This window comes from Kogia breviceps, chromosome 12 (assembly GCF_026419965.1).
Source record: "Kogia breviceps isolate mKogBre1 chromosome 12, mKogBre1 haplotype 1, whole genome shotgun sequence".
Taxonomy (NCBI): Eukaryota; Metazoa; Chordata; class Mammalia; order Artiodactyla; family Physeteridae; genus Kogia; species Kogia breviceps.
Window position 1 is genome coordinate 98,130,790 of NC_081321.1, and position 18,899 is coordinate 98,149,688.

Sequence of the window (18,899 nt, forward strand, 5' to 3'; positions counted from 1 at the left end):
ACACACCCGGGGCCATGCTGCCAGGGTCCGGGTATATCCTCCCGCCCAGGCCAGGGTCTGAGTCTCTCCCGGGTGCCCGGGGAGGGCCGTTTCCTGGCCTCACCACTGCAGCTGGACCAGCTGAGCTCCACACGGTGCTCTCCCCGGACTGCGGCTGTTTAAGGGACTGATTTATTAGTCACGTAAATGCCGGATGCTGGCATCTGTTCAGGTGGGAGTGAGCTGGCGGGTGGCAAAGACGAGGCAAAGCCAGTGTCCAGCCTTGCTGGCCCCTGGAGGAGACCCGCCCGGGGGGGGACCCTCCCTGTTTCTCAGCAGACAGGCTCCTTGGTGTCCTGGGTCCCCTCAAAAGGTCCCTGCCCGGAACGCCTTCCTTCCCCACACTGGCCGGGGGCTCCTCGAGGGGAGGTTCTGTGTGTCCCGCGAGCAGGCACGTACTGGCAGGTGCTTAGGACTTAGCATCTGCTTGAGGAATGAGTAACCCAACAATTCCGCATCACAGCATCTTGTATCCCTCTGCGGCTTCATCTCCAGCCACCACCTCCATGAGGCCCGCGGCCGTCCCAGGGGCTTGTTCTTGCTAAGGTGTGAATGACTGCCTGCCAGGCCCACCCCCACAGCCCCCTGAGCTGCCTCATTTCAAGGGCAAGCTAGCTTCACTTGGAGATATCCAGGTGTGAATGCCTGCCAGGGAACAGAGGCCAGCAGCCCTATCTGGCATGCCGAGGCGGGAGTCCACGTGGACAGGGGAGGAGGGCCTGGCTTCGGCCCCTGGCACCCCTGCTTTCCCCAGCACCCCCTCTCCAACCTCCTCTGTTGCCCCCACAGAGTTGCTCTAAGCATCAGGCTTTTCCTTGATGGTTCCCATGGCGGCAGCTGCGGGTGCTGAGGGAGCGGGTGGGGAGGGAGAGGCAGGGGCAGCTGTTTGCAGATGCTGCCACACTGAGAGAGGGAGTCCACGACGCCAGCTGGGGGTGGGAGCTGGACACGGCTGGGCCTAAACCATCAGGACTAAGAAATCATAACAGCAACCAAAGCAGCAGCCGGTGGGCATTGTTCTAAATGCTTTACACATCTTAGCTCATGACAGCTTTACTGCTATCATCCCCATCCCAGAGATGGAAACTGAGGCTCAGAGGAATTCAGAGACTGTCTAAGAGCTCACAGCCCTTAAGTGGCAGAACCAGGATTTGAACCCAGCAATCCAGCTCCACAGCACACATTCCTAACCGCTGCACAATACTGCCTACGGCAGGCGCCACCCATGTTTTCTGGGCAGACAAGCCGCCTCCAGGCTTTTGCCTGTGCTGCTCCCTTGCCTGGAACTTGCTCCCTACCTCCTGTGCAGGCAGCTGGCCCTGAGCCCGTGTCTGAGCGCAGCTATCACCTCCTCCAGGAAGCCTTCCCTGACGTCCTGTGTTAAGTCCAATCCCTCCCCTGGGCTCCCAAAGCCACCGGGCTTCCCAGAACACATTGTGTTGTCTTTGCTGTCTTGTAGGACTGTCTGCACCTCGAGATCAGAGCTCCTTGGGGCCAGGGTCACAGTTCAATGCTCGGCCTGGGGCTGCTGTCAATGTTCCTTAAGCTAATATATATTGAGTGCTAATAGCGAGCTGGTGTCAGTGGCAGCCTTGATAGTAATAACTTCTTCACTAGACTTTACCTTCTCTATGCATATTCTCGAGTAGTTAACAGTGATACTAGCAATCCCAGCGTGCCCGTGCCTTGTGTTTCTGAATCTTTGCAACAATACTGTGAGTTAGGAGTCAGTATCCCTAATTTACAGATGAGGAAACGGGGCCCAGAGAGGCCAAGTCAGTGGCCAGAGGCTACACAGCTGGGGAGTGGCCGCACTGGGATATACACGCAGGTCGATCTGACCTCAGAGTGTGCTGAATTTTGCGGAAATCCCAAGGTCAAGTCTAAGCTAGATGTCCAGGCAGGAATTCCCCACATCTGCTTGGCCCACCCGTCCTGCCTCATCCTCTACCAGGAACTGCGGACAGGTCCCAACCTCCCCAGCAATAGCACCCTGCCTCTCAGCGTGTCATCACCTTGGCGTGCACGGGCACTGCTGAGCCTGCAGGCCTCTGCAGCCAGCTTTTGCTCTAACTGGTATGGGGTTTGGGAGGTGGTGGCACCCTCCATGATCTCACCGCCACGGTCTCACCACACCCCGCCCCCCCCCCCAGCTCAGAGAAGGGAGGGGCACACCCGCGGGAGGTGCCGCCTTTGCCGACTCCCTCTACCCTGCGAGGGAGGCCACCCTGGAGGTGGCAGCTGGCTGGGAGGCCTGGGCCACGGACGCCGTCCCCAGGCAGTTCCCTGCCTTCCGGGGCCTGCCCTCTCCATGGTTGCCTGGCTGGAAGCATTCTGGTTTTTTTTAATCTAATTTAAAAATGTGATCTGGAAATTAATTTCATCCAGATGCAGGGGTCTTTGTTGAGTGTGTGTGTGGGTGTTTTATAAAGGGCAGAAGAGAAAATAGAGGCTGTTTTATGGGACAAGATGTGAAGCCAGCCAAAGCCACAGATAGCAATTTTTCAGTATCTTTTGGACTATTTAATGATTCAGATTCTTTTGCTGCTTCCCAAGCAGTAAACGAAACCTTCTCTGATAGAAGGAAGGTCACTGAATGCCTCCCGGGGACAGGAGCAGGTATGTCAGCCGGCGGCGGAGGCCAGATGGAGGTCCCATCGCCACCCATGGGCAGTCCCAGTTGAGGATGGAGGACAGAGTTCCTGAGGCCATCGTGTCAGAGAGGAACATCAGCTGCAGAGCTCATAGCCGGGCCCAGGCTGGCTGGGAGATGGTTCATGACCCCTCAGCCGACTTCACCTAAAAGAACTGAACCTTCTCGGCGCGGGGGGGGGCTGTCGGTCAGTGTAACAAGTTGATAACCCTGGTGGCTAAATTCTGGGCCCAGGAGATTAGGCCTGTGTGGATTCAAATCCCAGCTCGGCAAAATTCTTTCTCCGTGATCTGGGGAAAACGAGCTTTACTTTCCTCATCTGTAAAATGGGGATAGCAACATGCCCTACTTGGTGGTGCAATTGTGAGGCTTAATGAGATAACTTGGGCCTGAAGGAGAAAGGACCCCAGTGAGTACTGGCTCCTGTGATTAAGGCACAGGGGGAATGCTCACTCGATCTAGGCCCAGAGAGGCAAAGTGACTTGCCCAAGGTCACACAGCAGGATTGAGGTTGTCCAGTGCCGTGGAGGAGCATGGGTTTGGGGCTAATGAAGTAGCGTCCACTAATGCCAAAATATTCGCTGTTCTCCCTGCAGGCCTGCTTACAGGGCCCGGCCCTGCTGGTAACAGCCTTGGCCAAGTGATGTGCTTTGGCTAAAAAAAAGGTCAGCAGAAGTACCAGGCTGATTCTGAGAGGAAGCTTAGGAGTTGCCTTGTAATTTCACCATCGCTCTTTTCCCTCTGCCATGGGGACATCCTGCTCTGGATGAGGACTGCTTGATCAGCTCGGGTCACAGAATGCTCCCTGCCCAGAGCCCCAGGTGACCCAAGAAAGACACGGAGTGTGAGTCAAAAATAAGCCCTTGTGTCTTGACTCCCAGGGACTCTGGGGCTGTTCCTTATCTCGGCATAACTGAGCCCAGGTGACCCACACCCCGGTCCCAAAGCCCCGCTGGGTCACCTGCGTGCTGTACGACTACCGGAAAGTTCTCACCTTCTCTGAGCCTCAGCCCTGGTCTAGTGAGGCCAGCGGGACCTTCTTCATAAATATCTCTAGTCGGATTAAAGGAGGCAGGGCAAGTGAGGTCCCTTGCCTTCCACGAAATGCTCGTAAACGTTCACACATGCCCCTTCCCCTGGCTTGGAGGGGTGTATTCAGATTAGGAAACCCCGCGGATTCTAGAACCTCTTCAGCCTCACGAGGCTGACAGGGTGTAGGTACGTTTTACACCTAACAGGGCTTGATCGGCCTGAGCAACTGACAAGAACATCCAGAAACTTCCGACCCGACTCAGGAGCTGGATTCAGAGCTTGAAGCGCGTTTGACGGTGACGTAAGGCCTGCAGGACAGGGCCCAGGTAGAGGACACCCAGGGTGCTGGGATTCTCAGGTCCTCAGGCCTGGCCAACCGCCACATGTCAGCTCTCGGTGTGGCTGGAGCACCTCTGGGCACCGGGAAAGGAAAGCTACTGGAGGAAGGAGGTTTCAGTGCGGCCGAGGCAAGACCCATCACTTCCCACTTGGAGGCCTTGAAGACCCTTCTGTCTCCTGAGAATTCCTGTCCCAGGCTCCCACCCCTGGCAGCCCATCTGCCCGGTGAAGGAACATCCACGCACTGCACAAGACTCTAGTCCACACCACCTCTGCCAGAGGGATGGCCCCTGCCCCCCCGGAGAGAGCTGACCTCTGACCCCAGAAACCCCGTCCCACCCATTGCTCGTTCAGGGCCCTGGGCGGTCCTGCTGCTAGCGTCCCAGCCGGAAGCTGGCATGGGAGGGCGTGCTGTATACTCGTGAACACCAGGGACTCTGCCCGCATCTCACTGTGGCAGAAGGCTTGGCGAGCTGGCTTCCCTTGTTCCGTCCGCCTTTCTTCCAGGCAGCCAGAACCCAAACAGACCATTCCGTTCCTCCAGAAAAACACAGATTAATAAGTCATCAGAAGCACTCTCCTTTTCCCTGCCGCCAGCCCCGCCTCCCAGCTGATTCACTGGCAGGGCAGGCGAATGTCAGGCAGCCCTCGCTGGTGACAGGCCCCATGCGTCTTCATAAAGCCCCAACGGGGGTCACAGCTGCGCTGGTCCGTCTAGATGGGCTGCCCGTGGGCGCTAACCTTCTGGGATATTGGAACACCTGGCCTCTTGGCTGAGGTCTGGCACATTCCCCAGCAACAGGCAAGTCCTGGCTTTCTAGATGCACGTGGGGGTGGCAGAGCCCACTGGCCAGAACGAGGGCTCTGGGGTCCCTTGGCCTTGACTGTGGCTGGAACAGGTGACTTCACCTGCCCGGGCCCAGCCCCTTCTTCCTTGCTCTCAGAGCAGCTGTGAGGACCTAATGAGACAGCAGCGGCCCCCTGGCCAGAAGGGCCGGAGCTCCGAAAGGCAGGGCGGTCCCAGAGGTGGACTTGACCTGCCTCCCCTCACACAGCCGGAGCGCTCGGGAGCTCTTGGCCAGGCAGGCCTGTCCCAACCCATTCACTAACCTATCCTCCCACACCCAGTGGCCCATCCTGCAGTCGTCCCCTCTCTGCCACAAGCTCTGGCTTGGACGCAAGGCCCTGGCCCAGCTCCCTAGGCTCAGGCCTTCTCCCCAAGATGCCCCAGCTCAGGCAGCTAAGCGGGGGCCTCCAGGGCTTCTTATCTGAGCTCTGGACCGGCTGTCTCCCGGGTGACCCCAGCCCCTCCTCTCCACGGGGCCCCGGTCTTGCCCACGTCATCCTCATGATTTCTGCAGTGTCCTAGGTCCTTGTACCATGCACCATCCGCGAGCACAAGCCCAGCTGAAAGCTCTCGGGGCCCCTCACCACCCGCAAGAGGAAGCCCGAGCCCCTCCCCCTCGGCCTCCCCAGTCCACGAGGCCCCACCCCATCCCGCCAGCCCCCGCTGCCTCGCCCCATGGTTCCCCTGGCATTTCACACTCAGGCTGCAGGGAACTCTGTCTGGAAGCGCTCGTTCCTCTGGACTGTGTGGCTCCTACCCTCTTCAACACTTCTGGATACCGGACACCAAGCACCACGCCTCCCTCGTGAAGCCCAGGAGAGCAGAACGGCCTGGCTGAGGAGCTCAGCCTAGCTCTTCCGGGCCCCCGTCCACGGGAAGGGAGGTGGCAGGAAGCTTGGTGGAGAATAACGAGGAGGTTTTCCTCCCGAGCAGTGCTCTCAACCAGGAAAGTCCCGCACCCCATGCTTGGCAGCGTCAGGAGACACGGTTGGCTGTCACAGCCAGTCAGTGGAGGGGGGGGGGCGGTGCTCAGCATCTAGTGGATGGTGGCCAGGGTCTCACAATGCACAGAGCAGCCCCCCAAAAGGAGGATTCGGCCCCACGTGTCCACCAGGCCACGGTGGGGGTCCCTGCTTTATTAAAGCAGCTCTGGACCCAGGCTGGCTCTCAGCTCCACCCCGACTGGCTGCCTCAGTCGGGCAAGTTATCAATCTCTCCACGCCTCACCTTGCTGTGTGTAACGGGGGCCAAGGGTGGGCTGCTACGTGACTTCAGAGGATTGAGCACAGAGCCGGCCCCATGCCGCTAGCTCCATAAATGCTGCCGAGGTGCCAGAATGAAAGCCAGGCTAAACTTCCTCAATGCGTCCATGCCTCCCCAGGGAAGGGTTCTGTTTTGTGGTCCAACACTTCATTACCTGCAGCCAGGACCCACTGTGCCGAAACGATGGAGAATTCCGTGTGAATCCTGTGTAAATGTGCAGATCACAGAAACCTGTGGGCTTCGAAACGAGGATCCCAGACACCAGTCGCCAGAGCCTTGGAGAAGTCTAGCCATCTTGCCAAGCCTCTGTCTTCTGTCTGGCTTTCAGTTGGCAATGACAACACTTCAGGGTCCTAACCCCAGTCCTGGCACCGCCCTCCTCCCTCAGGGAATTAGTCTTTGGTCTTATAAAAGGCTTGGGTCAAGTTCCAGGCTTGATTCCAGTCCTCGTGACAGAAGAGGCTTGCTGAACTACTTCACACAGAATTATTCTGAGGTCTGAGCAGATGGCAAGATATTCAGGGGAAGCACCCGTGCATTTGAGGAAGGAAGGCTGGGGAGCTGGCCTTGGTGGGAGGAGGAGAGATTCAGACTATAGTCAAGGGATTTGCATCTCCTGCCTGATCAAAGGGAAGAGGGAACTTGCCCTAAGTGAGCATGGCATGGTGGCAAAACATCCAAGCCCCAATATCAGACAGAGAGATGGAGGCTCAGACCCCCCCCCAACCACTCCCAGTGGTGCCACTAATCTCTTCAACAGTCACTCAACAAACACTCCTTCCAAGTGGATTTTTCCTTACCATGAAAAAAATATATCTACCCCAAGAGTCAGCTTCATGCTTACTGGAAAAATATCTGAAGCATCCCCATTAAAGTCAGGAAGAAGCTAAGATTGCCTGACAATTTTAAAGATGGTTTTAGAGGTACTAGCCAACACGATTGGACAAGAAAAAGAAGTGAGGCGCAAAAATTGGAAAGAAGGAGATGAGATTATCATTGTTTGCAAATGGCATAATCGGACACCTAAGAGAATCAGCTGAAAAAAGTATGACAAAGATAAGAAATTTCAGTAAGGTGGCTGAGTAAAAAAATATGTATTTAGAAATCATGAGGTTTTATCATTTAAACAGCAGTTGGTTAGAACAGTGGTCCCCACCCCTTTTGGCACCAGGGACCGGTTTCATGGAAGACAATTTTTCCATGGACTGGGTGGGGAGATAATTCAGGTGGTAATGTGAGCGATGGGAAGCAATGGGGAGCGGCAGATGAAGCTTCGCTCGCTCACCCGCTGCTGTGCGGCCCCGTTCCTAACAGGCTGTGGACCGGTACTGATCCGCGGCCTGGGGGTTGGGGACCCCTGGGTTGGGAGATATAGTAGAAGAAAAACCCCATTATAAAATAGCAGCCTGAAAAGAAATAAATATGAATAAACACAAAAGATACGTGCAATATCTATATGAAGAAAACTCCAAAACATTATAAAAGAAAATGTGAAGAAATGGAAAGACACATTGTATTCTTGGATAGGAATATTCAACATCATGAAAACTCTGTTCTCCTTGAATTAATCTATGAATTTAACACAATCTCAGTAAAAAATACTAACTAGATTTTTTTTTTTTTTTTTTGGCAGGGAGACTACAAAAGCCAATTCTAAAGTTGGTAAAAGACCTGGGGGAGTAGACTGAGAAGACGTTAAAACACCTCAAAAGCAACAGTAGTTAACAGTAGTTAATGAGGTACTAGCAAATGTATAAATAGACCAATGAAAGCCATCACAATCTACCCAGATACTCAAATTTAGTATATTATAGTATACAATAAGTTTGCATTTCGTATCAGTGAGGAAAAGATGGACAATTCAATGATTGCTGTTAGGATAACTGTCTACCCATTTGGGAAAAAAATAAATTTGGATTCCTACTTTACATCCAAGTAAACTACTTACAGCCAAATTTAAAAAAAAATCTTACATCCAAATAAATTCCTGACAGATCAAAGATTTGAAGGCAAAAAATTAAAACATAAAAGACGTAAAAGACAACACGAGGGGATTTTTAACAATCTCAGAGTAGGGAAAGACTTTCTCTGTATGATACAAACCCCACCACACATAAAAGAAAAAAAATATGGGTACAATTTGATTACATAACAATTAAAAATTAAGCATGAGGAAAAAAGCATCACAAATTCAAAGACACACTGAGAAAATATTTGCAATGCATCCTATTTCCTTCATACGTAAAGAGTTCCTGTGAATAAATAAGAAAAAGGCCAAAAACTCAATAGGAAATGGCAGAGGACATAAACAGTTAGCTCACAGTAAAAGAAATACAAGTGACTCTCAAACATGTGAAATATGCTCAGTTTCACTCACAGTAAGAGAAATCAGTGGATGCTATTTCGATCCTACGTGCCTTTACTTAGCATATCCTCACTGCTTTTCTACCAGCAAACTCCTCCTCTTTCTTTACACTCCTATCCCCTCCATCAGGGCCCTGGCCTCATGTGTTTTAATCACCTTAGGGAAAGGGGCTGCATGGGATTCATCTCTGGGTCAGGAATGTCAACCGATATGTGTTGAACAAATAATGAATGAAAAAGGAACTCAGGCCCCGGGGATTCCAGGTCCAAGCACCTTTCATGCCTGAGAGTCTTCCACATCCTTGACCTCATTTAACTACCACAGCAGCCCTGAGAGGCACGTATCACACGCCCATTTCTCAGATAAGAAGGCTAAAGTCCAGAGGGCAGAACAGGTCAGAAAACCTGTCACCTGAAGACTTTCCCAGACTCCTTCCAGGTCCACCCAGCCTTGCACTGGTTGCCCAACAGCTGGCCTGGAGTCTGGGGTGTTCCGGCGGCACCCGGACTTGACTGGGGCCCAAGGCAGTGGGGCTGTGGCCCCGGCGCAGTACTTACTTGTGCATGTAGCCCTCGGAGCCAGTCGTGAGGTTTGCCTGCATCACCGCCTGGAACTCTGTCTCATTGCAGCAGTATTTGAAAACGGTGTTGTTATGGTGACAGCAGAGGATGAAGGTTTTGTTGTCCGAGAGCCGGGGGCAGTGGAAGCCAAAGTGATAGCGGCCTCTGTGGTCCGTGTATGGCTCACAGACCCGGAAATGCGCGGACAAGACTGGAAAACACAGTCACCAGGCTTGGTGGGGTCCCTCCTCAGGCCCAGCTGGCCCGACACCCCCAAGAGTCCATGAGGACCACGGGCAGAGCCTGGCTGGCCTATTCTAGGGTTTTGCCCACCTCTTCCCTTGCCGGGAAGGCTTTGTGGTCGTGTGAGCCTCCCCTCTGCCAGGAAGCCTGCTCTGGCTCCTGTCACCTCCCAGGCCCCCCTCGGCTACCGTCCTGCTTATGCTGCGCTGCCCAGACTGGGAGCTTCTTGCAGGCAGGGCTGATCTTAAGCCTCACGGGGATCCCCTCCAAGGGCTCTGCACACAGCTGGCGCTCAATTGGGAAACACCACTAACTGAGCACTTACTGCGTGCTTCGCAGGCTCTATCAGATTTAATCCACTTGGCCATCCTAGCAGGCGGGTCTGGGATCCCGCTTTACAGAGGGAGGAACCCGAGGCTCAGAGGTGTACAGTGACCCACCTGAGCCGGTTAGAGGCGGTGGAGCAGGAATCCAACCCAGGCCTGCCTGGATCCAAGGTCCAGGCGCCTCTCCACTGCTCCATCACTATGCGGACTGATGGTGGACTCACCAACAAGTCCAGGCTGGCCTGGGAGGTGAGTGCAAGAACCAGGTCCCACTTGTAGAGAACGCGGTGTCCCCTCGTACCTTGGTTTCTACTAAACTGATGCCCTACACCCGGAGGTCCCCAGGGGCCTCTGCCTTGGTGGCCCCAGCTCATGGCGACAAAGCTGCCCTGGCCTTGGACCCTCATTCTCCTGGCTCGAGGCCAGAGGCCCCCATTCAGCCACGGATGATACTGAAAACCCAGGACAGTATTTACTAGTTGTGCTGCTGCTGATAAACAGGAGTGAAAGCCTGAACAAATATAACAATGGAAAAAAACTTGGAGCCCTGCTGTCTCCAGCTTAATTAGTATCTTCATAAAAGGGACCGCTGTATCTAATTTGTAGCGCTCGAAAGGGGCTTCCTAGGCTGAATACATTTCTCCAACCACCAAGGCTCTAGTTCTGCAGAAGCGCCTCAGTTAATTGAGAGCTCTGTCTCTGCTGAGAGGTTATTAGACTCCAGCCCACACAGCTCCCAGAGCCAGGGGCTGCCGAGGGGATCCCAGCTGGGCTGCGCTGGCCGGTGGGCGGGTGGGCCTCACGTGCCGGAGCGCCGAGGCTGGCTTGGGTGGCTTCGTGAAATCCTGGGCCCCTTCCCCAAAGTACAGCACCCTCTTTCGTGGGGACGGGCGGGATCACTGAGGGAAAGGAGTCTCAGCCTTTCAAGAGTCAGGGGAGCCCTCAGCCTCGACCCTGGGAAACAGAAGACCCTCTTGTGGATGCAGTGGGCACCAAGGAAGCCCCAGGTGGATGCACCATCTCATTTGATCTCATGTATTCCCATTGTACAGAGGAGAAAACTAGGGTTCAGAGCACCAGTCTCAAAGTGTGGCCCCTGACCTGCTGCGTCCGCACCTCCAGGGGACTTGTCACAGCCGCAGTTTCCCAAGCCCCTCAGCAGACGTCCTGAATCAGAAACCCTGGGGGTGGGGGGCGCAGTCGGAGCCTTAGAAAGCCCTGCAGGGGATGCCGATAGACTTGGTTTGGGACCCACGGGCCTGGAGGAACAACGTGCCAGAGGCTACAGGTGAGAGGCAGAGGCAGGAAGTGAATTCCAGCCGCTGTCCAGCCCCCCTCCAGGTTGATGAGAAAGCCCTGCCGGGGGGAGGGGGTCAGCTCACACCCGCTTGGAGGAGGCTCGGCTCGGCGTGTCAGCAGCACCCAGTGGCAGGTCAGGAAGACAAGCTGGGGGCCTGAGGCCACCGGAATCAGGGAGGGAAGGAGCAGGGTGGTGGAGGGGGCCTTCGAGCTGGGCTTCGGAGGAGCCAGGTGCGCAGAGATGGAGGTGCGGGGGGAGGCCCGGCCAGGGAAGGGATAAGGAGAAGTCCCCAGGGGCTCACCCCGGCCACCCCTGGACAGCCGGCACCACCTGCTTTGACCACGTGCGAAGACAAGGAGGCCACTGCTGCTTCCTGAGGAAGAACGTGCCGGAGCCCAAGGAGTTCTGGCCCCGGAGCCAGGACAGCTGGTCTGGATCCTGGAGCGCACAGGATCACCTGGGCCACCACGGGCTCTCTGTGCCTCCTTGCCCTCAAGGACGGAAGACCAGTGGTCTCCCGGGGGCTGGGGGCTCCGAGAAGCATCTGCGAACAGCAAAGCGTGGGGCCCGCTTAGAGCAGGGAGGCCGGAAGCGAAAGAGTGGGCGATCAAGGGCAGCACTTGCGGCCTCCAGGCACGGGTGCCTCGTGGCTCTGGGGCTGTGCCTGGGGCCCGAGAGCGGAGGGATGGTCATTAGGAGGCCAGCGTGTCCTGAGTCACCAGGAAAACCGGCCCACGCGGAGAGGGGACACCGAGGCGAAAGCCACTCTCTTGGGTCCCGGGGTCTTGGCGTCCAAGATAGGACCCCGATCACCCCCTCCACACACACACACACACACACACACCCGCGAGGCTCAGGGTCTGCGTGGCCATCATTTAACAGCCAGGTGACTGTGTCCACTGACCACGTGGCCTCAGGCAGGTCTCTTTCCTGGTCTGAGCCTCAGTTTCCTCATTTGTAAATGGGTGAGGAGCTCCTCTCTCCCAGGGGACAAGATGATCTACTGCGTGAGAAAGCAGTGGGGAAGGAGCTCTGGGCACGGGGGCCCCCAGACCCATGGCCTCGGCCTGGCTTTTTCTCTGCCATCCCAGGGCCCTTCATGGCGTTCTTCTGAACCACGACCCCCAGCAAACGGGCAAGGGGCCCAACGGTGCAGGCCGGTGTCCACAGCCCTGCCAGAGCAAGAGGGCACGAGGGCATACGTGCACACATGCACGAGAAAGAGAGACAGAGACGGGGACAGAGGAGGAGAGAGACAGAGACAGAAGGAGACAGAGACGGGGGGACAGAGACACAGAGATACAGAGAGGGGGACAGAGGGAGAGACACAGAGAGAGCAGGCACCTTGCTGAGCCCAGGGCTCGCGCTGGGCCAGCCCTGCCGGCAGGAGGGAGGGTGCACTTCTCCAGTCAGCCAGCTTCACTTTGGAGCAGCCGAAGGACTTGGTTTATGTTCATCTTTGTGAAAAGGAGCGTGAAAGCCCCCCTGCTGGGATCGGGGGCCCGCCTAGGGGACTGGTTGGGTGCTGGGAGACGGGGCCCCGGCCCCACTCTGTCTGGGTTGGAATCCAGCCCATACGTGATCTGTGTTGTCTCTGGCTATCGGCTGGTTCCCTCTCCAAGCCTCCGTTTCCTCCTCTGTACAATGGGATGAGTACGACATCGCCTGACTCTGACTTGCTGGGGTCAGGAGAGAATTCGCGGCACGTAAGGGTTTCTCCCAGGACTTACCAGCAGCCACCATTAAGCCCACAGTGCCCTCAAGAACCTTCCAGCTGAGCTCCCCAAGGCAGGCACACGGGGCACAGCACACAGTAGGTTCTCACCAAACAGCATCAAACGTGAGCCCCTCACGAGGCTGATGCCACTAGGGCAGGCAGCCCCATCAGCACCCAGGAGCCCGGCTGAGCTAGCACTGACACCCAGAAGGGACCACCTCGCCCTCCCGCCTGGGGCCGAGCGTCACGGAGGCCCTACCTGCAGAAATCAGCAACGAGAGGACGGCGAGCGCGTTCCAGGGCTGCTGGCCACCACTGGTCATCGTTTGGCTTGCGTCAATTCGTCGAGCGCCGCCTGTCGAACGAGAGCCGGGAGAGGCCGGGTGTGGGCTGTTCTGTCTGCGGTGCAGACACTGGCTTTGCTGCCCACGGCAGGGCCGGCGGACGGGCACGGGCAGGGTAGCGAGTCTGCCGGGAGCAGGGGCCGGGCCGCGGAAGATGGAAATGCCGCCATCCAATTTCCCTTCCGGAATGAATGACCTTCCCCCACCAGTCAGCTGTCAATCTCCCTGTCCTTTCACGGCAAAATGAGACTCAGTCAAAGGAGGACAGTTGGCTCAGGTGGTGGAAATAACCAGCGGGCTGAGACCGGTGGTGAAGCGGGGGATACGAGGCGAGCTCATGAGCCTGCAGGGGCTGGCGGGACCCAGGTCTCCCTGCTGTGTCGCTAACGGTGACTTCCATTAACCCCACCCCACCCCCACAGCATGCATCCAGCTGGCCCCTTCCAGGCGTTAGGGACACGGCAACGAACTAAACAGACTCGAGATGGAACTCAACAGAAGCTGTCCCTGCCCTGGCTTGTATTCTAGTGAGCAGTGCTGACGGCTCACAGATGAGTAGTTCAAAGGCTATGAGGTCCCTGGGGTTGCACCCCAAAGACTGAAAGCAGAGACCCAAGCAGATACTTGTACACCCATGTCCACAGCAGCACAATTCACAGTCACAAAAGGAGGAGACGACCCAAATGTCCATCGACGGATGATGGGTAAGCACTACGGGGCATGTACTGCTACAGTGGAACGTTACTCAGCCTTAAAAAGAAAGGAAATTCTGTCACAGGCGATGACACAGATGAGCCTCGAGGACATTACGCTCAGTGAAATAAGCCAGGCACAAAAAGACAAATACTGTGTGATTCTACTCATCCAAGGTCCCTAAAGCAGTCGAGTCCATAGAGACAGGAAGTAGGATGGGGGGGTGCCGGGGGCTGGGGGAGGGGGAATGGGAGTGAGTGTTTCACGGGGACAGAGTCTCAGTGTGGAAAGATGACAGAGTTCTGGAGATGGATGGTGGTGATTGGAAGAAGTGTTGCATACTGAGGGAGCAGCAGGTGCAAAGGCCCTGAGGTAGGAGCAGCAGGGAGACCAGTGGAGGATGGGGGGAGGGGTGGGTAGCAACAGGCCACCTAAGGCAGGGCCTTGGCCCTCAGTGGCCACTTTATATCAGGTTGTTGAAACCTCAGGACAAACCCGAGGGACAGGTTCCCTCACTATCATCACCCCACCACCCAGCCCGCCCCAGGGCTTTGGGAATGGAGGCTGGGGAGGAGGACCAAGTGTCCTCTGTGTCCTCTGTGTGGTCTGCTAGAGCCCCACCAGGGTTGTAGCTGCATGTGGCTGGGGAATAATTTGCTGAGCGCCTACTATGTACCAGGCTCCAGGCCAAACAAGGTCCTGCAAGCTACCCTCTACTCTCACGGCACCCCTGATCAGGGAGAGCGCCGGGACCCCAGCTTGGGTCCAAGGCAGCTCTGAATCCTGCTGACTAGCAGGCAAGCAGGGCAGGAAGCCAAGGGGGCAACCCAGAGGCCGGAAGCTTCGGACCGAGGAGACAGTGCCAGGTTCACAGCCAAACACAGGGTGCTCACAGCCAGGCCCTGCCCCTGCTCTGGGGCCTGGGGCTTCTCACCCGCAGCATGGGTGGCAGGGAGGCACCCAGGTTGTCAGTGCTGCTCGGAAGCTTGGTGAGCCACAGAATAAGAAAAGGGGGTGGCAGGGCTGAGGGACGAAGCCTGAACGCCTTAATATGATGCTTACTCATGGTGATGTTGGTGTCAGCCCCTGGGGAGGGCCCCGCGAGGGCCCCGCCCACCTCTCCACGAAGGCCTCTCTGCTTCCCCAGGAGCAGCCCTGCCCCCAGGGGCTGTGAGCTTCTTAATTGCTCTGAGCCTGGGCCTCTTCCCTGCCTCCCTCAGGGCCCTCCTGGGAGGACAAAGGAGATTAAAGCATTTGAAAGTGCTTAGGAAAGGGTTTCCTACTGGGGAAACCTAAAGATCAGTCTTGGAAAATGCACTGTGGGGGTGGGGAGTGACAGGTCCTCTGAGACGAGTCCTCCCTGCTATGTGGCCCCATTCCGCAGATGGGGAAGCTGAGGGCCAAGACGGGTCTCCAGATTCCAAGCCCTTCTAGCCCCTGAAGGGTGGGATTGCTCACTTTGTAAGCCGGTGCTCCAGTCTGAGAGCTGGTGGGTTCATTGAACAAATGCTTGGGTGGGGGTGGGGGTCCACCTCTGCCAGGTGCCCAGCCCTCCTTCCTGCTGCTCCCGCTCCCTACAAAGTCCTGCATATACTGAGGGGGGCTATCACTCACACCTGGGGTGCCCTACTCTCTTTCCTGTGAGTCCAAATCCTGCACCACCTTAGAAGCTGTTACAATGCCACCTCCTCCAGGAAGCCTGCCTTGATTCCATCAGCTGGAAGAAGTTTGTCTCTCCATTGAGGTGTATCATATTCTATCTCTTCTCTCCTTAATGTGTTAATTCATTTATTCATTCATGTAGTCTCTCAACATCCACTTGCTGACCCCCACTTATCCGCTTGCTGGTGCCCGGAAAGGGACTGGACCGGGTTCTAGGGACTCAGGGTGTCCTGGGTGAGGGTGCCCAGAAGCTCCACCTTATGGGACTGGTCCTCACGCCCTCCTCTATCCGACTGTGAGAGTGCTGGGCCAGGGCCTGGCCAACTGGGGGTCACACAGACTGGGTGAGGCTCCCAGCACGACTGGCACCGGCCTCATGCCCTCGGCCCGTTGGGGGCGCTGAAGCAACAGGGCCTGTTGTGGATGTGTGGGTCCCGCACAGCACAGGTGTAACCCGTCACAGTGATGCACCGTGACTCGTCTGTCCCCTGTCCAGCAGGGTCCCCCGTGATCTGCTCAGTCCCCTCTGCCTGGCCGTGCGCCCTCCACCCTGCCTGGCCACCCACGGCTGCCTCAGGATGAGTCAACGGGTGACAGAAGCCAAAGCCCTGTTGGTGGGACAAAGGTGGAGGTGGGGGCTGCCCCACCCCCTCAGACCCCCGGGGAAGCTTAGGTGCTGGCACTGAAGGCTGAACCCGTGGTGGAAAGAAAACCCCACCATGCGTCACTGGGAAGTTACATAAAAATTCCATTTCTAATGACCCAAGACAGCAAAGCTATAAGCCAGCATCTCTATTCCTGGCTCGGTGGGAGAGCTGCTTTGGAAACTCCGCGGCTGCCATCCCTGTGAGGTTTCCATGAGAGGACCAGCTTCAGAGGGCACACCATCATCAGCACCCATATTCACCTTAGCCCCCCTGTGGGGTCCGCAGAGGGGGACGTGGGCGTGTCACGCTGTCAGGTGCCACCACCTGGGACCCTCCCCCACTGGTGACATTTGGGGGAAGCCCCTCCAGCAGAGGTAGGACTTGGGGCTGAAAGAGTGAGCATCCCTCATGCTCACCCAGAACCAGGGCTGGTCCCAGGGTCTGCGGCCGTGGGGCTGCGCTCTGGGACTGGCTTAGACCAGCTGGGCTCTTCACAGGTGCTGGACGCTGGCTTTTCACCACGTTATCTCAGATAGTCCCCGACAGCCTGATGAGGTAGGTATCAAACTCCCACCTGGTAAAGTAAGACACTGAGGCTCAGAGAGGTGAAGTGACTTGCCCAAGGTCACACAGCCACTCAGTGTCTCAGACAGGAAGCAAGCCCAGCCTCCAAACTCACTCTCCGTCCTGGCACTATAGGAGTTTCCAGAGCCTCCCAAGCCCCCGACCCTCTCTCCTCAGAAAGCACATTTACCACAGACAGATTTGATTTATTGACCCGGATTCGATTTCTTTGCAAACTGGTAAACTACCCACAATGGTAGCTGGTGGCCAATGATAAATCTTAAATAACAGGGAGAACATTCTGGATGAGCAGGACACCCCAAGCTGACTGCCTCCAGAATCACAAGTCAAGCACGCATCTCTGCGTCCACCCCTTGGGTCAGCCAGGGACTGCTGCTCCCAGATTTGAGGATTATTTTTAAACAACGAATTTGGCGAGGCCTGAGCGGAGAGGATGGAGGGCATGTGAAGAGAAACAGAGCCGGTGAAGATGAATTAACCCCCACTGGCAACAACAACAGATCTGTTCTCGGTCAGCCAGGCTAGGCAGGGCTGGGGGGGGGTGGGTAGGAAGGGGAGGCGGGCCCTTGGTGTGGGGCGGGGGCACTGCCATGGACCCTCCAGGACCCCCCACGCCTGGCGGCCCCTGGCTCAGTTCCTGGAGGTTCCTCATCCTCTCTCGGCTTACCCCAGACCCCTGCTTAGCCCACCATGACCTTCCCTGGGCGTGGCCAAGAGCATCCCCTCTTGCCTGGACCAGGTCAAGGGCAGGGTGGCCTGGAGGGTGGGCCTTGGGTTTGGGCCACACTGCCTGGCTCCGCCTTTTGTAACCACACCCTGTGTGACCTGGGACAAGTGTCCTCAGTCTCCTCGGCCCTAAAAGGGGGATGCAAAGAGCATCTAATTCACAGAGTCCTTGTGATGATTGAGTGACGTGACGCATCAAAGCGCTTGGAATGGGGCTGGTGCTCAAAAGTATCTGTGGGGAGTACTCCTTGCCGCTAGGTACCTCTGCCCCAGCCTCGCCCACCAATCCAGGTCCTACTGACTTCCTGAAATGCCCGTCTGACCACCCACCCACCTCCTTAGGGGTCTTGGCAGCTCCAGGGTCAAGTCCATGCTCACGTCCCAGGCCCCAGGTGGTCTGGCTCTTGCTGCCTCCTCTGTCTCTCTCTACTCCTCAAGGTTCAGCCCTCCAGGACGTGCCTCTCCTCTGGGCCTCTGCACACGCTGTCCCTACACTGGGGACACCCTTCCCCTCTCCTGCAGGCGGGCAGCCTGGACCCAGCTTTTGAGGATCGGCTGCGGGGCCCATCTCTCAGCAAAGCTTTTCTCCCCCTGATCCTCTCACTCCCCTGGGTGGGCTCCCGAGGCTGCCTGATTCGTTTGTGTCCCAGCTTGAGAGCAAATGGGTTAGAGAAAACGGGTGGCAGGCGGGGGCGTTGAGAACCCAGAACCCCGCCGTGGGGGCCTGACCTCTTTAGACCCGGCCACCTGAGCCCCGCGTTTCCCGGCGGCAAGAACAAAGAAGGGCACGTGACTAGTTACACACCCGTCACCCAGACACATCCCACCCTGCCCTACCCCCGCAGGGGTGCAGCTCTGCCGTCAGCCCCGTGGCGGGCAGGGTGAGGATGGGTCCCGACCCAGCCTCCCGGGCATTGGGTGCTGGTGGTAGAGCCCGGGAGTCGGGCCCTTTGCTCGGGCTGGGCCTCCCCTGGGCATCTCTTCCTCCGACTCAGATGTCCAGATCAGACCTACCACGAGGCCCGGCTCTCATGCCACCTGGTCCGTGAAGCTGCCTCAGGTACCCGTCCTCTCCACCCCCGGTGTCCAGGGAGTGGGTCCTCTTCTGCATATGCCCAGCGGTGAATACCTAACAGACCTCTACAGGGGGCCAAACCCAGCGCTGGGTGGGGGTCGGATTCAGCCGCCAACAAGCTAGACCGGGTCTGGTGGCCATGGGACGACGGCCTGGGGGGCGACAGTCAGGAAGGAACTGATTCCATGATGAATTAGTGATTAAGCCTGGGCATTCTTCTTCTTGTTAATAGTAGTCTGAGCATTACCAATTAGTAATTGAACAAGGATAGAGCCCTTTGGGGCCTCACAAACAGTCCTGTGGGCAGAGCAGCTGCCCAATAGACGGGTATTGGAAATAACCCTGGAGACAGCCGCTGGGCGCCCACCCCGGGCCGGGAGGCGTGCGGAGCACTGGACCCCGATGAGCTCACTTACTTCTCGGCACCCTTAGGCTGTACCGCTGCCCTCCCCGGGGTGTGGACGGAGGGACGGGCGGGGCAGA

At 56.9% G+C, this 18,899-nt stretch overlaps 1 protein-coding gene across 6 annotated transcripts in view; it reads right to left on the minus strand.

Annotated features, from left to right (window-relative positions):
• SHISAL1 (shisa like 1) overlaps positions 1 to 18,899 on the minus strand; it is a 141,881-nt gene that overhangs the window by 38,260 nt on the left and 84,722 nt on the right. For 5 of the 6 annotated variants that reach the window (XM_067010369.1, XM_067010368.1, XM_067010365.1 and 2 more), the window contains 2 exons: positions 12,944 to 13,039; positions 9,096 to 9,309 (listed from right to left, as the gene is read on the minus strand). In XM_067010369.1, the coding sequence (XP_066866470.1) occupies positions 9,096 to 9,309; positions 12,944 to 13,007 (278 nt within the window). In that variant the 5' untranslated portion in view covers positions 13,008 to 13,039. Of the gene's footprint in view, positions 1 to 9,095; positions 9,310 to 12,943; positions 13,040 to 16,446; positions 16,577 to 18,899 lie in introns of those variants that run through there. The other variant, XM_067010366.1, reaches the window with a different exon arrangement.